At 32.3% G+C, this 21967-nt stretch overlaps 1 protein-coding gene across 2 annotated transcripts; it reads right to left on the bottom strand.

Annotated features, from left to right (window-relative positions):
- Positions 1-8927: 8927 nt before the first annotated feature.
- On the bottom strand, positions 8928-17836 carry LOC111991602 (PH, RCC1 and FYVE domains-containing protein 1). 2 transcript variants are annotated; one of them, XM_065772655.1, is made up of 9 exons: positions 17314-17836; positions 15570-15656; positions 14728-14829; positions 14521-14607; positions 14321-14425; positions 11627-13699; positions 11342-11488; positions 9892-10310; positions 8928-9442 (listed from the first exon to the last, which is right to left on the bottom strand). In XM_065772655.1, the coding sequence occupies exons 1-9, from the start codon at positions 17359-17361 to the stop codon at positions 9175-9177; spliced, it is 3336 nt and encodes a 1111-aa protein (XP_065628727.1). In that variant the 5' UTR covers positions 17362-17836; the 3' UTR covers positions 8928-9174. The 2 variants fall into 2 exon arrangements, with proteins under 2 accessions (XP_065628727.1, XP_023879156.2); XM_024023388.2 differs by having other exon boundaries at positions 14728-14817.
- Positions 17837-21967: the final 4131 nt, after the last annotated feature.

Here is a 21967-nt window from a genome sequence, read left to right as displayed (position 1 = left end):
AGGCAATAACCATGGAAGTTGGGTTAGGACTTAAGAGTAGGAACCATGGATTAATTATTAGGTGAGACTTCCAGAGATATATGAATTCAGAAGGCATAATACATGGCCAAATTATTCAGAAAAAAAAAAAAAATACATGGCCATATTGGTTATTTAACACTTTTCACTTTTTTGAAATTCGAGTTTAGGAAATTCAAGTTTGCTGTGTAAATTAAGTTTTAAACACTCGAATTTCATAAAAAAAAACTTGTGCTGATGGGAAATTTAATGAATATGAACAAAGGGTGTTTACTTACAACACTTTTTTTTTTTTTTTGGAGAAAGTACTTACAACACTTTAACCAAAGAGATTGCTCCAAAATCCAATCCTAAATATAGAATTACAAAAATATAGATATTATCTATGTATGTATTTTTTTTTTGTATTAAATTATTACAAAGTAAGAAAAATAATAATTGGGTTGTTTTTTTTAAAGGAAAAATTCGGTTTGAATCTTTGATTGCGTAGCAAATAAGAGTTTGAGAGAGTCAAAGAGGCAAGGGCAAATAAAAATCTCTCAGTGTATAAAGTCTTTTTCTTTCTTTCTTTTTTATTTTTTAATTTTATTTTAGAAATTTTTGGCATTGAATTCAGGAGTTGGGAGAGGTACCGTTGGCCAAAGAAACTGTGGTGACACGTCAGAAATTGCATGATTGGAAAGAAACTAATAAAGGCAATAACCATGGAAGTTGGGTTAGGAATAGGACCCGTGGATTAATTATTAGGTGAGACTTTAAGAGAATCAAGAGATATATGAATTCCTATCAATATATATATATATGAATTTAGAAGGCATAATACATGGCCAAATTGGTCATTTATCATTTTTCGCAAAAATTATTAGCAACATACCACTGTTTACAAAATAAGTAGCAATATACTTTTTTTTGAAACTTGAGTTTGCTGTGTAAATCAAGTTTTAAATGCTCGAATTTCATAAAAGAAAAATTGTGCTGACGTGGATTTTTTTTTTTTATTGAAAAAATGTCACATAGAACTCCCACTGTTTACAAAATAAGTAGCAATATACTATTTTTTTGAAACTCGAGTTTGCTATGTAAATCGAGTTTTAAATGCTCGAATTTCATAAAAGAAAACTTGTGCTGACGTGGATTTTTTTTATTGAAAAAATGTCACATGGAACTCGAGTTTGGTAAACTTGAGTTTCATGCAACAAGATACTCGAGCTTACCAACCTCGAGTTCTTTGTAAATACAAAACTCGAGCGTAATGCTCATTTTTTTTTTCCTTCTATGGTATTCAGGCTTGCCAAGCTTGTGTTCCTTGTAATATAGAACTCGAGTTTGTTTAGCTCGAGTTCCTTGTACATTTTTTTTTTTTGGATAATCAACAAATAAACATAAACATAAAAATAAGTAATTTTTTTCATTTGAATGCACAAACATATTTTTTTATTTATTTAAATAGAAACATAGTAAAATATAGAAATTTTAATTTCAAAATATTAATTTTTAGGCCACTTATACCCCTTGTTCATTCATGTTTAATACACTCATCAATTTTTGACTTCTCGGAAGCATTATGGTAAAATTGGTTAAAATATTGGGGGTTACAATGAGAAAGTAGAACAACATGTAAAAGAAAAATCTCACTCCATTTCTGTTCAGTATTATTTAAAAAATTGTTCACTGTTTTTTTGCATAAAGTATTCTCTGTTCAGTGCATAAATTGTTCATTGTTTTCTCATAAAACACCTAGTGAAAATTATGTTTTCTAAATTTAAAAGCCAAATCTAAATGCTTTTTCATGTTTAAATTTCACAATAATTGAATATGTTTTTCTGCACTGATAAAAGCTGTTTCTGCATTAATAACATTTGCTTTCTGCACATCACGTTTACTGTATATTCAAATCTACTTACTGCATTCATAAAATTTGTTTTCTGCATTAATTAAAAATGTTCATTGTTTTCTCATAAAAATTGTTAGCTGTTTTCTGTATAAACTGTTTTTAGCATTTTCCATAAAATTATTTTCTGTTTAGAATTATTTAAAAAATTATTCACTATTTCTTTTGCATAAATTATTCACTGTTCACTGCATAAACATGTTTGCAGTAAGCAGTTTTAATATTGGGTTAATTAAAACTATTCACTGTTTTCTCATAAAAATTGTTCAATGAACAATTTATGCAGAAAACATGATGTGTAGAGAGCAAATGAATCAATATTTAATGATGCGTTGAATTATATTAATATTTATTTGATCTAGAAATGAATCAACAAAGTTGTCTTATTTATTTTCAAGTGTTTTTTTTTTTTTTTTTTGGTGAGTGCAAAAATAGACCATACTTTGTGTATAGTATATCCTATCCGAATACAATTTTAAAATTGGATTTATTATTGACTACTAAAATAAGTAAGTTTGTTTGATGATAGTGGGCACAATTCAAATAATCTATGCAGCTTCAGCATCTCCTGGTCAACGTAATTTAAAAAAAAAAAAAAAAAAAAAAAAAAAAAGCCTATTCCACCGTATCTCATATGGGTTTCATAATTATAGGAATTGGCTCTCTAAGCGATATGGGCCTCAATGGAGCCATTTTACAAATAATCTCTCGTGGCTTTATTGGTGCTGCACTTTTTTCTTGGTAGGAACTAGTTATGATAGAATACATCTTGTTTATCTCAACGAAATGGGTGGAATGGCGATCCTAGTTCCAAAAATATTTATGACTTTAATTCAAAAGGTTCTTAATGGTGTACACGATGTTTTCTTATATAATATATATAATGTCCCATGTTTGTTTGTATTTATCAAATCCTGTTTTCAATTAGATGTTAGTGTAAATGTACCATAACTATATGGCCTATTCCTAATAGATTGACTCCCAAATAGCATATCCAAATTATAAGAAATCCCAAGGAGGCTACAATTGCAGAATTTACACCTTCTAGATTTGGATTTGTTTGAATATGTAAATAAATCACAAATATAGTCCAAGTAATAAATGCCCAAGTTTCCTTCGGATTGATGCATTTCGGTTAAAAAGCAGAAGTAGCAAAGCCTTGGGTAAAAATAGGCATTGGCACAGTTATTGCACTTAAATGGTTTTTGTGTTTTTTTAAATATGTAAGCATATGAATAATGGACAAACTCCATGAAAGAAAAATGAATGATTTGTATAAATCACTTAATGGTAAATACCTCGAATAAATCCAACAAGTAACTAATAATCTTGTTGTATAGACAAAAGTAGTTATTATGCATTTTTTGGACGAATCATATAGTCCTATAGTTGTATGTAAACATGTTTGTTGTATGTAAACATGCAGTGAACAGTGAATAATTTATGCAGAAAAAGCAGTGAACAATTTTTTAAATAATGCTAAACAAAAAATAAATTTATGCAAAATGCTAGAAACAGTTTATGCAGAAAATAATGAATAATTTTTATAAGAAAACAGTGAACAATTTTAATTAATGCAGAAAATAGATTTTACGAATGCACTAAGCAGATTTGAATATATTGTAAACATGATGTGTAGAAAGCAAATTTTATTAATGTAGAAACAGATTTTATCAATGCAGAAAAACATATTCGAATACTGTGAAATCGAAACAAGAAAAAGCATTTAGATTTGACTTTTAAATTTAGAAAACACAATTTCACGAGGTGTTTTATAAGAAAACAGTGAACAATATCTAAAAATGGTGTGCTACAACTCGCCAAGAAAAAAAGTTGCCAAAGCAACTTTCACATCATCAGCCAAACATTTAGATATATATAAAAAAATGTTTCACATTCCTCTTAGAAACATTGCAAGTCAAGAACTTACATATCTAGACGTGGTAAAACATAAGTTCTTCTTTATGTTTGAGTGGTCCACTTTTTCTGCAGTACTTATCAATCATTTGACCATACAGTAATTCGAAACAGGATTGATAAAATAACATATTATCTCAGATCTTGTTGGAGATAATATGTCACTTAATAACATGGTGTGGTACAACTCACCAAGAAAAAAATTGCTAAAAAAGCAACTTTCACATAATCAGCCAAATATTTAGATGTACAGAACTTACATATCTTTAACATTCCTCTTAGAAACACTACAAGTCAAGAACTTACATATCTAGACGTGGTAAGACGTAACTTCTTTTTTATATCCCAGTGGTCCACTCTTTCTGCAATACTTATCAATCATTTGAGCATACAGTAATTCGGAACAAGATTGATAAAGTAACAATATGTAGTTTAAACTTCTTTCGGTGTGCCCATGGCTAAAAATGGAGCGAGATTTTTCTTTTATATGTTCTAATTTCTCATTGTAACCCTCAATATTTTAACCAATTTGACTATAATGCTTCCGAGAAGTCAGAAATTGATGAGTGTGTTAAAAATGAATGAACAAGGGGTATGAGTGGCTAAAAATTAATATTTTGAAATTAAAATTTCTATATTTTACAATGCTTCTATTTAAATAAATAAAAACATATGTTTGTGCGTTAAAATTAAAAAAAAAAAATTACTTATTTTTATGGTTATGTTTATTTGTTGATTATTGAAAAAAAAAAAAAGTATAAGGAACTTGAGCTTAACAAACTTGAGTTCCATATTACAAGAAACTTGAGTTTGGTAAGCTTGAGTACCATAGAAGAAAAAAAAAAGAGCATTATGCTTGAGTTTTGTATTTACAAAGAAGTTGAGCTTGGAAAACTTGAGTATTGTGTTGCATGGAACTCGAGTTTACCAAGCTTGAGTCCCATGTGGCATTTTTCCAATAAAAAAAATCCACGGCAGCACAAGTTTTTTATGAAACTCAAGTGTTTAAAACTCGATTTACATAGCAAACTCGGGTTTCATGAACTTGAGTTTTCAAAAAGTGGTATATTGCTACTTATTTGGCAAACAGTGGTATGTTGCTAATAATTTCCGCGAAAAGTGGTAAATGGCCAATTTGGCCCATAATACATAGTTTGTAATAAACCCAGGTGAGTTGGCCAAGTGGTTGGACACTTGGTCTCAAAGTGCGCGCTTGTCCCAGGTTTGATTAGGTGTGCTCCCCAATTTGAGTTCGGGTACCTGTGCTTTGAAAAAACTTCCTCGGCCAGTGATTTATACTTCTAGGGTCCACCTGTCATGAACAATAATTAGTCTCTGGTTAAAAGTTTTGAGAATACACTACGGGAAAAAAAAAATACATAGCTTTTAATGAATAATTTATGATTGAATACAAATCTTCTCTCCTATTTTAGCATTGCACCAATTATAACTTATTATATATTTATTTAAATTTCTTTATAATATAATATTTAAAATGAATGCTCTACTAAAATTTATTGGCAAAATTGAAGTAAAATCTATTAATTTACTCGAAAGAAAAATACGGGTATGAGTCATAAATTTTTGGACCCGAAAAAAAAAAGGGATTAACTCGGACCTGAACTAATGTAAACTATACAAGTTGATTCACGAACTTCTCATTTTGAGGGATTATTTTTTAATAGCAGAGTAATCTACATTTCTAGATTATGTGATAAAATAGCTATAGTTACAAAATTTTAGTTATTTATTAGCTCATTTTCATTGTATTCTAATATTATATTAAAATTTGTAGTTGAAAATTTTGACAAAATAACTAGCCAACTTGAGGTGTAATTCTCAAATATGAATATTTACATTGTTGGATCTAATATTGCAATTGAGTTGATAGACATGCAATTTGATCCTATTAATTATTTAATTTTTTACCTAGCATGTAGTTTAAATTCAAAATATTATTTAGTCGGTTTGTGTCCCACAATTTTTTCGATTTGCTTTTATTTTATTATTTTATGAGCTGAGCTTTTACTTATTACAAGATGGTAAAATGGTTCATGTTTTTGGGAAGAGAGTAAGACTAAATTGATCACTATTCACTGCCATACAATAGAGAGTATTTATAGAGAACCTAAACTAAGCTTATTCTAATCCTAGTAGACTAAGTAACTTGTTCAGTACGTTAGACTTTACAAATGTTGGGTTTATAGCATTCACATTTACTTGTGCAAAAATTCATGTTTATTTTAGTATAAAAACCTACATTTTCTATTTTACATTCTCACTTTTAGGGGTGTGCACAGTGCGGTCCGCCATTGATCTTTTCTCTCTCCTCAAGCTCCAGTCTTCAACACCACTACACTCATAAGCTTCAATCTTGGGTAAGTTTTTTGTGTTTTGATATGTATCTTGAGGAGAGAGAAAAGATTGATCGGTGGTGGCAATTAGGGTTTGGTGAGAGAGAGAGAGAGAGAGAGAGACAGAGTAATGAATTTTCTGAGTTAGTGAGTTTTATAAGAGAGAGAGTTTGGTGTGTGAAGCTGAGTATTTCTGAGTTTTAATATATAGTGTGATCAATGTTGGATTGGTTTGGTTTTGCTTCGGTTTTGGTATTTTGTCTCTGACAACTTCACCACACTAGCATCGAAGCAAGTCAAGATCTTCACTTGTTGTATTTGGCTCCATTCAATTCATTTTTTGATGCAGTGGCAATCGGTTTGTGCACAATTCTACTCACTTTTGAAAATCCTCTCACATCACATTGATTGATGTGGGTTATTTTTATGTAAAACTGTGTAAATTTTACACTTTTTTCTATTATACACCCACTGATGTGAGTGCTCTTGTAACATGTTTAAGCCCCCCAACTACTAATATGTCTAACATCTCCCACAAATTCAAGGTGACACTCTAAGACCAGCTTAAGTTTGGATAGAAGCATTAGAAAGCAACCAAGAGAAAGAGTCTTGGTGAGAATTTTATCAAGTTGTTCCTCGGGAGACATAAATTGAGGTTGGAGGGGACCATGAAATGATGGTGATGAATGAAATGACATTTAATCTCAATTTGTTTGGCCTGATCTTAAAAGATATTGTTATGAGTAATCTGAATAACACAATAAATCAATGTGCCAACAGAAATAGAGATGCTCTTGTCCTTGAGAAGAGAGTGCAACCAAATGAGTTCAACAATGGTGTCAACCAGAGCACGATATTCAACCATAACAGTTTGCTTCTTACTTTGCAAAGAAATTAAAGCATCCCGGCTATAATAAGAAACAATACCTAGTAATTGTAGGACGGTTAATGGGTCTCTTGTGCAATTAACATCAGAATAGGCATGTAAGACTAAATCCTTGGTGGAAGAAAAGAAAAGCCCATAAAAAGTTGTGCCTTTCAAATAGCATAAGGTGTGGAGAACAACAGTAAAGTGAACAGAGCGTGGGGCAGACATAAACTGACTAACGAGGTGTACAACATTAAAAATGTTAGGTCAAGACCGCTAAATATTTGGCTATAGAGAGTAGTATCATGAAGAGTCTTGGCACTAGTGATATAATGCTTGACATTGGAGTCAGAACAGAAGTGTTAGAAATTTTAAAATCAATAGATCCACATGAGAGCTAAGATTTAAGTCATTTTGCTTGAGAGAGATAGTAGTCCTCATCAGAAGTAGTCACCTCAAGATCAAGAAAGTAACTTATTAAGATTGCCCAGAACCTTCATTTCAAAGTAGGGTTAAGTAATCGTTGAGTTTCTTAATCCCTACGACACCACCGTAGAATATCTTTTCTAGGTATAGGTTTTGATGTTCTCTTTGAATAACTCTAAAACAAATCTGCCTCAATAGTCCCTTTGAATAACACACAACCAACTTTTCAGTTAGTAATACATGTCAGAATTCTCAATTCCCAATTCTTGATCGAACAAGCCTCAGTCGAGGGTTTGTTGTGTTGAGAGGTGAGTCAAGATTCTCGAGAATTCTTGGACACTTGATCTTGATCTTGTGATTTGATTTTTACAACTCAAGCAAAATACAAGTCATGGAATTTGTTAAATCTAAATCTAACAAATATGTGTAGCATTACTGCTGCACTTTTATATGTGTTGCTTAGAGTTTGAAACTGGTTCTTTCTACTTGATCACCAAGGTCCAAACCCATGAATATGGCATTATTGCAAATGGTTGATGGCTACAGCTGCAAGATAACTTATCCTTTTTAAACTATATATGTTGGATATTTACAGTTTTCTAAATCTTCAGTTAGGATTTGGGTGTACAAGTTTTGGTTTTAGTGGTTGAGTACGTAGTATGATCTAGCAGAGAATTTTAGTGGTAGCAGGCAAAGGCAGAACGATAAGGAGAATTTTTTACTTTTACCTAACTATAGAAATTTAAGAATCTGAATTCTAAATTAAAAAATATATATATAATTTCTGAATCTGGCTACACTCTACATACACATTTTTATTTTTTGGATAATGTCTACATACACTTCTTGAGATAAACTATAATTACTAAGTTTAAGTTTGTTTTTTACATTGTATTTTATTTATTTATTTATTGAGGTGAATCACATTGTCAGATATTTTCCTTTCATTTTTGAGAGTCAATTTGTATACAGATATGGTAATTTATTTTAACGTTCAAAAAAAAAAAAAAAAAAACTGAAGGTGCCATGTATAGTAACTGTGATAGTATGGTGATCAAACTCTCTGAAAATTCACCACACCTCAAGAGCTTCAATATATTATTCAGTGACAACAAAAAGTCTTGGAGATCCTGAAAGGCCACATCAAATGTGAAAGATACCTGCATTGACCCCACAATATGACATATAGGACCTGCAACATTTTTGGCAAAGAGAAACAGCCTGATTTATTAAAAGATCACTTTCCACCCTCAAAGGGGATTTCTGACCCAAAGATGTACACGTACACACAGTGCTGTGCAGGTGATAGAACATCACAAACAGGCTTTAACAATGGCATTGTAAAAACCTAGGAAATTCACCTACTGTACAACGACAATGGTAATCACCAAGTGCCAAAAATAGCGTAGCAGACAAAAGATTAGAAAAATAAAATGAATGCAAGAATAACAGGTAAGCTTTTAATCTAAATTACATGATCTTCATGGTCCTGTTTTCTCCACTTTGAATGAGGAGTTTGTTCTTTTGTACCAATTTCAGAAATGAAGTCCTCCCTAATTTGTTCTGAACAAGCATATGTTTAAACCTAATGGATAGTCAATGCCACTATTCTAAAGCAGGTCGCAACATACATAAACTTTTTACACGGCATTGGCAGGAGAGACTAAGTTATAAAATTAAGTTTGGGAAGATGCCAATGCCTAATTATTTTCCTCTATAGGTGCTGGAGTTTCATCGGCAGGTGCTGAAGTGCTAGATGATCCTTCATCAGCAGGAACTGAAGTGCTAAATGATCCTTCATCAGCAGGATGTGCATTAGTGCTAGTTGATCCCTCATCAACAGGCACTGAAGTACTAGATGATCCTATTGAAGCAGGGCTTGCTGTTGGTGGACCGTATCTCTTAAGCACTCTATCTTTGTTTTTACTCCACCAATCTTCCGCCTGGTGCTCGTCAAACTTTCGTTTACTGGAGAAATTGAGAATGCAGATGTAGTGAAGTGACATAAACAAGAAATGTTGCATGAAAGATTATTGAGCTAATTGAGTTGCATTAAATTATCAACAATAATTTACTAATTAGAAATGGTGGAAACCCAAGGGAACAGACAAATACAAGCAATACCAACTAGATGGAGCTATGCCTGCATTAGACCCATATCAAATGCAAACAATTTTATGCTTAATCGAGAGCCTCATACATGCCAACCATATCCACGACAGAAAAACGTGTTGAATATAATTTTTACTTTTGGATGGTTAGCTTACATGCAGTGAACAGTACACACACGAGCACACACACATACTCACATGCTGCAAAAAAAAAAAAAAAAAAAAAAAAATCATGCACGCGCGCACACACATTCTATGTAAAAGTGAATTTTCTACTTTAATTTAGATAAATATTTACTCAAGTACCTGAATCTCACTCGCTTGAATATTTTTGTACCGTTTTGAAGTAGAATGACAGTAACATAAACACCAGGCTCAAATTGTTCAATAACCTCTTTCTTTCCATTCCTCATTGTAGAAGATTCATCTGAAATTGAGCCATGATCTGCGCTATGATGAGATCCAGCACCTCTTGTATTAGAACCAGATGATCTATAACTCTCCTGAAGAGAATTTCTCCCATTCTGAGACAAGTCTGTAACCCTTGCAACATCTACATGACTGTGCGTCCTTTTGTCTTTCACTTTAAGAGACTCAAGGACTGTGAGAGAAGAATGATGAGATGTTGCAGTTGTGTGTAGAAAAGCTTCAACTTGAGAATGCATGGCTTTAAAAGTTCCACTGTCCGAAACCTCTGGAGGCAGCTTCTCTGTTACTTCCTTTAGCTGGTCAAGAATTGCAGCATGAACACAGTCTAATTAGCATGATTCACTAATAACTAAATCATTATCACAAATTTCCAGTCATAAGAGAGGATTCATGCCACTTAGATTTTGCAATATGAAAGAGCTGACCTAATCTAAAACAGATTATTACGGAAGACAATCAAGTAAATAATAATTTAGCCTAAACTAGGAGTTCAATCGTTTCAAAATAATTTGGCCCAGAAAAAGAAATAAAAACTTTATCAAATAATCCTTGATGTGGTCCATACGATAATCAAATGAGCTAGGAGGTTCCACATCATTCATTGATCAGTCTGTTTCTTATAATTTCTTGATGTCAGATAGAGTTTGGAAAAAAATAACTTAAAAAAAAAAAAAAAAAATCAATGATTAACATTTTTCAAATGATGAGGTATGTTTTAATGAAAAACTGAACTTATAGTCAACCCCTACCCCCCAAAAAAAGAACAAATGCACCTTTTAATTAATTATTTTTTTGCTTTTTGAAGCATTCTTTACATTTTTTAAATCAGCAATTTGTATAGTGTTGGTTTAATTACATGATTACTTGTTAGCACTAATAGGTACACATTTGGTGCATTGAAATAAATCTGACATCCCAAATTGATTAAAAAATTCCAAGTAAAGAAAAGTTTGTAATATACACTGGTGTCAGAGCACATTGAACCTATTTGATGATTGTTCTAATATTTTCTGTGGGAACATCAGATCATATTTGTTACATGCTGAGATTATTTAGTTTACAGTTGAGAATTACAGCAGCCACTGTGGGCTGCCTCAATCAGCTCTTATCTATGAAATGGGAAAAGGATTTCTTGGATGAATCCCAAATTCATGATTATAATTTTTCACCAAAATTTACAGTAATTTTCAATTCCCAATCCTATAGGAATTCATTTTCCTTATTATTTTTGTTAATGTAGCAATTGTGCTACCACTGGGGACATTCTTTATATGTGAAAGACCCCTCAATATCATTTACAAAGTTGGATATTTAGTAGTTAAAATACCTGTTCTGCAACAGACTTGACGAGTTCTCTAGCTACTCTAATTTTGGAAGATTCCTCCTCAGCAATTGAAGCAGCTCGTTTAGCATTTTGATTTAAATTCTTAAGCTCCAAGTCTTGAGCATCGCACTTTTGCTTTAAACTTCTCACCTGAAGTGAAGGAGAGAAGAAAAAAAATGAATTAGTTATTTCAGAGCAACAGCTTCACATTTTTCAATTACAAGCCAATAAAGTAATAGAAAGATGCATCAAAGAACATAATGTTTACAGAAGGTGCATGATTAGTACTTGGTTCTGCAACTTTGATAATTCTTGATTCAGGAGGTCATTTGTCTTCCTGAGACTATCAATAAGACTCCTAGAAAATGCTGGAGTGGCTGAGGGTGGAGGGCTTGGTTTCCTAGAGTACGGTGAAGCAGGTCTTGAGTTTAGAGAAGAACGAGGCGATGATGGCAGAACAGGCCTGAAAGCATTTTGAAGAGCACTTAACGAACTTGGAAATGCAATATCTTTCAGTGGTAAAAGTGATGGAACTTGGGAAGTCCGGACTATAGAAGGAGATAAAGATCTGGAACCATGCTTTCCTGAATTAATCTCAAGGTATTTGACTTGTTCTGAAGTGGGAGGCAGCAAAATTCTTGAAGACCTTACTTCTCTACTATCAAATCTTTCCCTGCTGCTATCTATTGAATGACGAGGGGCTGTAATTTTTCTACTTACATTAGAAGCGTTACCAGCCTCAGCAGCTTTAAGTTTTACAAAGCAAGCGTCACATACACGATGGGGTTTGCCAGGAGTTGGAGCCAATGCTGCTTTCAATGCTTTTCTGGAACTACAAGCATGGCAATGCACCAGTCCACAATTATAACAGTTGTGTCTCTTTCTAGTAAAACCAAATGCTTGCCTACAACCAGAGCAAACTGATTGGTCTGCTCCAGAGACCCATTTATGGATGCATATACTTGAAGTAAAATTTGAGCCACAGAAGATATTTTTTACATGTCTATCTTTTAAAGCTTCAACTAGTGTTGGAGATTTCCGATCTTCTATGTCTCCATGTCCCAATCTTCCATTGGCGCCTCTCCCCCAAGTGTATACTTCATTTCTAGATGTCAGGACAGCAACATGATAGGCCCCACAAGATATTTCTTCAACAAATTCACCTACTAGTTTATCTTGTACCAAGCAAGGTACCCTTCCATCAGATAATGGATTGCCTAGCTGACCATATGCAGTGCCCCCCATGGTAAAAACATGACCTGATGTTGTGAGGGCAATAGTTAGCGTGTGTCCACAAGCCAGCTGGTGGAAGTTATAGTCAATAAGTGAAGAGACACAGGTGGGAAGAAGATAAGTATCCTTGTTTCCATGGCCCAAACGGTGTTTGTCACCATCACCCCAGGTGAATAACTTTCTAGATGAAACATTTGCACCAGACTGACTCATGACCTCTACAATGGCTGCAGTATGCCATACTCCACATGCAACCTTAATAGTCTTCAGTCCGCTCAGTGATTGTACCTCCTTGGGATATGGAACACTCTCGCGATCTCCATGTCCCAAAACACCATATGTTCCATCACCAAAAGTGAACATTTTCCCATTGGAAGTTGCCAATGCTGAATGCCAAGTGCCACATGCAACAGATAAAACCTGAAGTCCTTCTAAAGGACCAGCAATCCTTTTAGGTATCCAATGACTAACATCTGTGCCATGACCAAGAAGTCCAGAATTATGGGTACCATCACCCCAAGTAAATAAATCACCTGATGTAGATACAGCACATGTATGGAACTCTCCACAGGCAACAAAATCTATATTAGTAACTGCTAGGAACTCAACAAGACGAGGGTGGCTAAAGTCTTTATCAATCCCATGACCAAGTCTTCCTCCAGATTCCTCCCCCCAGGTAAAAACCTCACCTTGCCTTGTTACAAGAGCAACATGCCGCACACCACAAGAAATTTGATGAACATCGAGAACAACATTTGTCTCCAAGGGCCTAGGAATCAGCACATCAGTTTTAATAGGATTTGGGCTCAGAGAGCCATCAGGAAAAATCCCATCACTCCAAACCTCTCCCCACACATAAACATCACCCAACGATTCTATGTCATCTGGTCCAGATCCTCCACTAGAACAGCTAGGACTGCTTGAAACACTAATACGGACACCATCTCCAGTACTTGTTCTTAGTTGCATATTTGCACGTTTTGACCCCACATCTGAGCTTTTTGAACTAAATGTAGATTCACGAGAATTCGAATCAAGAGACGCCCTGCTTCGGGAAATACTTGAAGTGAATTCTAGAGTCGCACCAAAAGGACGACCATTCTGAGTAAAGCTACCACCTTCACGTGTCTTAAACAGAAAGAAGTAGCTAGGTTAGATGCTCTAAGAATATATCACCACCCCCCAAAAAAAAAAAAAAGTTCAAAATAGCTGAGCCAACAATGCGTTTCTGAAATTGCTTTAATACGCAAGTTTAAGTGAAAGAAATCATCAAACTAAATTTAATGTCCCCAGCCAATATCTAATATAACTTGTATAACCCTGTATTTCATACGTAGTTAAATTGACATGGAATACCAAATAGAGTCAATTTCAAGCTAATTTTCACTTTTTTAATTAGAAAAAAAAGAATTACATTTGACCTCTCTCAAGGTTTTGTGCAATTGCTACAACTCCCCTTTGATTCAACTCAGACATTAACATCCATTTAAAAAAGGATTGTTCACCAATAAATTTTGAAGGCACTGTTCACCAATCATTCTCAAGGCAAGATGCTGGGGTCAATTCTTCTATTGTTTGACAGACTAGTTACAAGATCAACATTAATATTAAGTGCAAGGCCTGCATATCTCCCTAGTATATTAGACTACGAAAGAAAGATAAAAAGAAAGAAAGAAAGAACCTACAAAGCATTCAAATTGAAGAAAAAAAAATTAATATCATAAATAGATGTGTTGAATGAGAACTCACATCAGAAATATCACTTCTAGTACGTCTAATATTCTGTTTTCCAGAAGAAATTAATGCCTTAAGTCCTGCAAACCATACCTCTGCCTCAGCTTTGTCCTTGCAGATCTATAAATATGAAAAGTCAAGTGCAGGCACTGGATTCAAACTTCTCATCAATTTGAAATAAAATCAATCAGTAAGAATAATTGATCTTTACTAACCAAATCAAGTGATCGTTCACCGTTGTTATATAGAAGTGAAAATGATAAGTAATCCTTTTCAGGACGCAAATATCGTCTAAAAACAGCCTGTAAAAGAATTGCAAATACAAGTTATTTCCTGCCAACTTTAGGAAACAAAATCCTTCACCTATCAGTAAAAAAGTGATGGTTCCATCAATTGTGGACTTATATTGAATCTTAACTCACAGTTCTCTGTCCAGGGACAATCCGTGAGACGGAAGATAATTTCAGATTTCTTTCTTCTCCACGTGAGAACCAGATCAGTGTCGTTTCATCCTGTTTATACAACTAAATTTGAAATCATTCATACGCTTGAGATATCATAACTATCCATAGTGGAGAAGATGAATCTGATGCATATAGAACATAATAGATGAGCAAGTTTCGAATTCAAATTCGCTTGCATCACTAATGCATATGTAATGTGTTTACCCCCACCAAAGATATACATAAATACATGTTTCACTATAACTTAAATCATTCAAATTCAGTTCATTAGTAAATTATGGATAGTTCACATATGCTGCCTGAATTTAAAGTTGAGTATATGAAACCAACAAAAAATAAAAGGAGAACCCTCAACATGGGTGAAATTATAGTCCAAATCTATAAATTAGTAGGAACTTCTAAGGAAACAGTTACTGGATAAGACTACATGAAAATAGGCCCTGAGAGCACTATAAAGCAAGCAACGATTTTTTGGCATCAAATCTGTATGACATCCAAATTGAGAAATCCTACTTTTTTCTGCATACATGCAGTATCCAACAAACATGACACATTACTAAGAATTACAGCAAGCACAAATTCTAATTGCTTCATCATTAAGCAAATATCACTTGCTTGCTGATGCATGAAATATTTTTTAGCCTTCATTAAAAAGGTCATCTCTCTAAAAAATCAAATCTGGATCCTTTTTTTCTTCTTCTTGTCATCTGATAATGGTCTATCCATGGATGGCACATCATGTCTAGATTGAAGAATTTTAAAAGATGTAATAATATTCATACTTATAGAGAATAACTCACCGCAGAAATTCTGAATGGGCAAAACTTAGGCTTCCCTTGTCGGCTATACTTGATTAACTGAGTACCTTTTTTCAAAGCAATGATTGCCTTCAAAACAGGTGAAAAAGAAAATCAAAAGATTAAAAATAAGATAAGGACTCAAATATCCCAATTCCAAGGTTTGTAAAAGATGTAACAAGAAATAACTAGTGAAACAGCAGGCTCATATAATACTGTAGCATCAGATTCGCTCAGAGTTAGAGTTCCTGTATGGATACTGTCAGTGAACCTTTTTGTTTTTTTGGGCTTTAATACTTTCATTGAATATAACTATGTATTATTTTATCAAGAATTTTGTCAATTAGTTAATACTATCTGTTTTGTTCACCTTTGCTAATCCAACACAGAAGTAATAGATGCTGTTCATTTCTGTATGGTAGTTCTTCCATTTCAATTTGTCCTTCCTAAATTATATGTGCTAGTTGTTAACTTTTTGGAGGAATTTTTTTTTTTGGGTGTGTTTTTCATCTCTGGTTCCATTGTCAGAGTTATAATTACTTTATCCCCTATTACACAACATGTGATTCTGAGATTTCTCATGATCAGTGTTATATTACTATTAGGAAAGTATAGTTTCATTATACATATCTTTCCTACATATGCAACACTTACAACTAGAATTCTATGCTTTCTACTACAACAATTCACATTACATAATAATAACTTTACAAAATTGCTATACACAATAACGAATTTTACAAAAAACCAATAGAAAAGTTTTAATTTTTTTTTTTTTAAGATTCATTTGGAAGAAAAGCCTTTTCCATAACTTTATCCTTCCCTGTAGACTCTACTTCAGAGCCAAGATTTCTTTAACAAACATTGCTTCGATTGACAAATTAAATATTGATAAAATACTAATTATCTCAAAAGCTCAAATTGTGAAGAAATAAAGAATTTAATTATTTAATCATTATTCTAACACTCTTCCTCTATGTGTGAGCCTCAAGGCCACTAGCTACCAATTCTCTCAAAAATTTAAATTATTATAAAATAATGAAATTAAATATTTAAAAATTATTCTAACTATGTCTATTAATACTTTCATATAGTTGTTACCATAGTAATATCACCATGTAACAATTCAATTTTCCAGAATTGGTTTTTTGCAATTTGTTTTTAGGGTAAAATTTAAGTACAATACCTTAGGATTAGGTATTAGATTTCTTAATTAAATTCAAATTCAATATCAATAGTATTTGAAAATGATAACATTTTTTTAATATTTTATTTTTATATTTTATTGGTAAATATAACCAGATATTTAATTTTTTTCAATTGGGGAATCTAATATACCATACCTAAAATATTTACCTAAGTTTTACCCTTTTTTATATGGAGTGTGTGCATATTGAACAGGTTTAATTACATCTAAAGATTTGACCCTAGATATGTCTTGAGATTCATTGAAAACCTCTTTGAGCACATACTTCTTCCCCATTCTACCAGATTTGTACATTGTTCCCAAAAAAAAAAAAAAAAAAAAACTCTTTGGACTATCGTTTCACAAAACCCATGTTACATGAAACATTAGATTTAAAAAAAAAAAAAAAAAAAAACTCTTTGGACTATCGTTTCACAAAACCCATGTTACATGAAACATTAGATTGGCGAAAATCACAAATCCTGCAGTTTTGTGGGTAAAGATAGGATTTTATATTTTATTTGAACAAAGAATTAATAAAGGAAAAAAGAGAGAACTGACTTGCTCAACGTCACGCTCATGATTTGCAGAACTAACAGGATCTGCCATTCCATCTGTAAAGAAAGCGGAGAAGAAGACGAAGGTCAACCGAAAACTGCATCAGGCGGTAATGCGGTGGAGGAGACTTCCCTGCCTCTGTCTTCATAGATGCATATGCTGCTGTCTACTTCTTTTACTTTCACTACTTTTTCTACTTTGGCCTCTCATCAAAATTCAATTCCCCACTGCCCAGAAGATTTATATACAGATAAACATATATGTTTTGCAATCTCAAAAATCACAAACAGCTTCAAAATGGGTGTCTTTTTGATCTATGAAAAATGGATGAGACAGATGAGATGAGAGAGATTTCATTGAACGTTAAACATGGTGCATGCATGCATGATTTGATTTTCTGAGGAGTGTTTGAGCGACCTGGGTTGGTTTGGGTGGGTCAAAGAGAACATGAACACAATGCAGAGAGAGAGAGAGAGAGAGAGAGAGAGAGAGAAGGCGAAATGAGAGGGAAGTAAGCGGTCACATTGATTAGAGAGGGAGGAGGTTTTGCAGCTGAATAAAGAAAACTAGGGTGAGATATTGGCGCTTTTCTTTACCTGCCTTCCACGTTGACCAACGCACCAACTATTACTATAACATTTCCTTCTTAATATATATACATATATTCATATGTTTTTATGAGACAGAATTAACGAAAACAAACACTCACCAGTGTACTTATATTTTCATTTGGACATAATTTAGTTATAAAATTGATTGTAATCTTATTATATATTTTGAAAATCTAATCGTGGAATTATATGTTTTTTATGCTCTTAATATACATGTCAAAATTTGTGTCAATCAAATATTATTTACTATATGATCTATAAGCTTATATTTTACGTATAATTTTAAACTACTAAAACTTTTAATTTAAATAATTTAATAATGACATAACTATAGATATTTAATTTTCTAAAAATTTTACAATCATAAAGGATATAAGAAGAATATATAATTCAATAGTTGATTTATCAAAATTCATCCCAATAAAAAAATATTGAGTCATTTTGTAGTCTAAAACTATAACCAATTTTATAACTAAACTTTGTCATTTTAATTTTACAATAAATACTTAAATTAGATATGTAAAGTGAATTTGATGTTATTAGAATCAGACCTAAAAAAAACAAAAATGCTTATATTTTTAGTGGTCAATTGGCTTTGTAGAAACCTTATTTTGTAGAAGTGGGTCCTCTAAATACAAAGAATAAAGTTTAGGTACAGTACATTAAGTGTTGTTTCTTAAGTTCATCTCTTAAGATTCAGCCATATAGCTACTTAACTAAAAATTACACTTCCTTTTCATGAAGAAAAATTCATATAACAAAATCTTAAAAGGAGAACCTAAAGAACAGCATCTAAATTTTTATCAAAGACAAATCATAATTCAACCTCATTAAAGGGTAAAATTGTAATTTGAATTGTTCAAAGAACATGCAATTAATTCCAATATACACAGGACTTTACAATGATCAAAGTGACAAATTGGATGCAACGATTGGACCATCTGATGTAAAGATTAAACCACATGAATATTTAACGGTTGATATACATTCTTGTAATTTAAAGCTTAAACTAAGTGATTATGATCAGTCAATTTTGATTGGACCCTAATAAGATTTATTCTTTATTCTTTAAATTAATTAGATGTCAAAATTTTATTGGTTTAAATTTTAGGACAAGAATGTAATTAAAAGTGTTGGATAATCCTAAGAGATAATTATAAATTATTAAAATTCAAAAAGTGTTGGATAATCCTAAGAGATAATTATGATTTATGAATTTTAATAATTTATCTAGTAAAACATATGATAAATTTGAATTACCATATGGAAAGATCCCAATGAGAAAGATATACCAAATAACGCAAGACCCATTCAAATAAATAAATAATAATTGATGACATATTGCAGGAAAGAAATCCAAGAATTGTTAGAAAAAGCTATAAATAGACAAGGCAAATTCTCTAGAAGCTACTCTGTCTTTTATTTACCAAAAAAAAAAAAAAAATGCTGAATTACATATGGGGACTCTTGGACTAGTAATCAATTACAACCATTAGCCAAGCACTCAGGTGGATAAGATACCTTTTTTTTATTTTTTATCTTTATCTTCTTCTTCTTCTTCTTTTTTTATTTTTTTTTTATTTTTTATTTTTTTATTTTTTTATTATTTATAGAAAAAGGCCATAACTTTTATTAAGATAAAACAGACAAGTTGGCTAAGATTACAACGCTAAGCTGTGGAGAAACATACTCTATTCACACCATTAAATCTCTAACATGTCTAGCAAAGTAATGAGTAACATAATTAACCTAATCTCTTAGCATGGGAAAAACTAATATCAAGAAAGGTTTCTGAGAGAATCTTATCATCAATTAGGTGATCATATGATGCATAGGATTGATTTTCCCCCCTCAAAGAATTGAAGACTTAAAAATAACTTCTAAGATAACTGAAGAAATATTGATTCATAATAAGAAGAATCTTTTAAGCCGATCATATACTGCATCAATATTCTAAAAATTAGACATGAAATGTGATTTTTGGCAAATGCAAATCGCAGAAAGGACATAAAACTGCTTTCACAGTTCCATTGGGACATTATGAGTGGAATGTGATTTCCTTCAGCTTTATAAATGCTCCAAGTGAATTTTAGAACATTAAGAATGACATTTTTAATCCATATTCAAGTTTCTGAAAGTCAATGGTCTATATTAATGGTGTTTTAATCTTTTCAATCTCAATCAAACACTACTTAGAAAAAAATGTCCGAATCGTCAAAGAACATGGCTTAGTAGTGTCGGCATTAAAAATGAAATTGTTTCAAACCAAAGAAAGATTTTTAGGACAATATATATCACGGTTCAATTACATGATACTTGGTCATATTATTACGTAGTTATGTTGTAGTTTATGTAGAATGTCCTAAAAAAATCTTCTCCAAAAAAAAAAAAAAAAAAAAGTCCTAATTTGAGTCAATAGTTTTATGTAATCTTTTGACTGCTTAATCTTTTGACTACTAATTTGAGTCCATAGTTTAATGTAATCTTTTGACTACTAATTTGAGTCAATAGTTTAATGTAACCTTTTGACTGCTTAATCTTGGAACTAGGGAGAGTATTGCATCATGGAAGCTGTTACTAGAGAATGTAGTGCTATTTACATGCCGAGTATGGGCTAATGTAAAGCATCCTTTACCAATTAATAAATCTGTTTTAAAGAATCATTCTCTACGGCACTATTTTGGGTTTGTTTATTCATATACTTTTTCTATTCTCTTTCTATTCGCTTTTAAGACCTCATAAGATCCTAAATTCAAAAACCTAATTAGCCTATTCCTAAAGGACTATTCCATTCCTAAAGGACTATTCCTTACCTAGTGTGTGTGAGTAAGAAGAAACTACATACATAAAAGGAAATAGTTTGGGTCAAAGAAACTTGAACATCCACATCAGCAAAAATAGAAAAGATGAGATGACATTTTATCCCTTTTCCCCAAGAATTTGATTCTCCTGAAATTACTTAAATGTTTTTTTTTTATATATAAAAAAATTATTAAAAAAACAAATTATAACTTAGAAGTAGCCAGAAAGAAAGTACAAACAAGATATCCCAAAAACTATGAGCAACTTTAGGATACTTTCAAGATTAGCCAAAGCATTCAAGCTTTCAATTATTTTTACTGTTTCCTTATGGCCTGTTTGGATGGAGGGAAGAAGGAAGAGGAGTAGAAGAGAGTAGAGTAAAGTTGGCTTAAGTTAATTTTGTGCTAAATATACTCTATTTTACTCTACCCCCTCTCCCTCAATCCAAATGGACTATTAGTTCTTATATTTAAAAATGTTCCAGTCTTCCAAAACTAGAAGTTTAAAATAAATGTGAACCATAGATGGCCTTCCTACTTGGTAGGAAATGTTAGATTTTGAACATAAAAGATTTCAAGAGCAGTATTTTGTGCTAATCTTAACATTAAGTTTCCCCATTCCGCTCTTAAGTCTTAATTAATATCTACACTGGTCTTCATCAGTCAAGTTTAGACATTTGAAGAAGAAAATCAAGAACAAAGTTTTCAAATCATGTCAATAAGTCCATAAATACAGAAAAATGCAGGCTTATAAATTATGATTAGGTGAGAGCATTCTACAATTTGTAGTCAATACATATAAACTGAATTATATATACAGATAATGATAATTGATAACAAAATTTCTCATAAGACCTTAGATAAAGCTTTCTTAGGGTGATGTGAAGTTGCTTTGTACACGATCAAACATCCCCCATGTAAAACGTGGGGTGTTCTTTCATGATCTAGGGAGAAAGAGAGAGAGAGGGCGGGGGGGGGGGGGGGGGCTCATGTTATCCCTTAATTTACCCATTGTGGACATGAATGCAAGACTAAAGAAGAGTACTCCAGGAGAAATAGAGGAATTGATGCAATCTGGATTAGAATATGATATCTAACGCACATCTAGAATGACTACTTTAGTAACGTGGCCTGATGGCTAAGTCTTCAAGGCATTACAAGTACATATTTTTATTCTTGGTATAACAATTTAAAGATATATATCAACTAAGAGTAACTGTCAAAGCTTTTTTGACCCTTAAATTT

Source organism: Quercus suber, unplaced genomic scaffold, assembly GCF_002906115.3.
Source record: "Quercus suber isolate HL8 unplaced genomic scaffold, Cork oak 2.0 scaffold_61, whole genome shotgun sequence".
Taxonomy (NCBI): domain Eukaryota; kingdom Viridiplantae; phylum Streptophyta; class Magnoliopsida; order Fagales; family Fagaceae; genus Quercus; species Quercus suber.
Note: the sequence above shows the minus strand (reverse complement) of the source record. Positions and strands in the feature narration are given on the sequence as shown.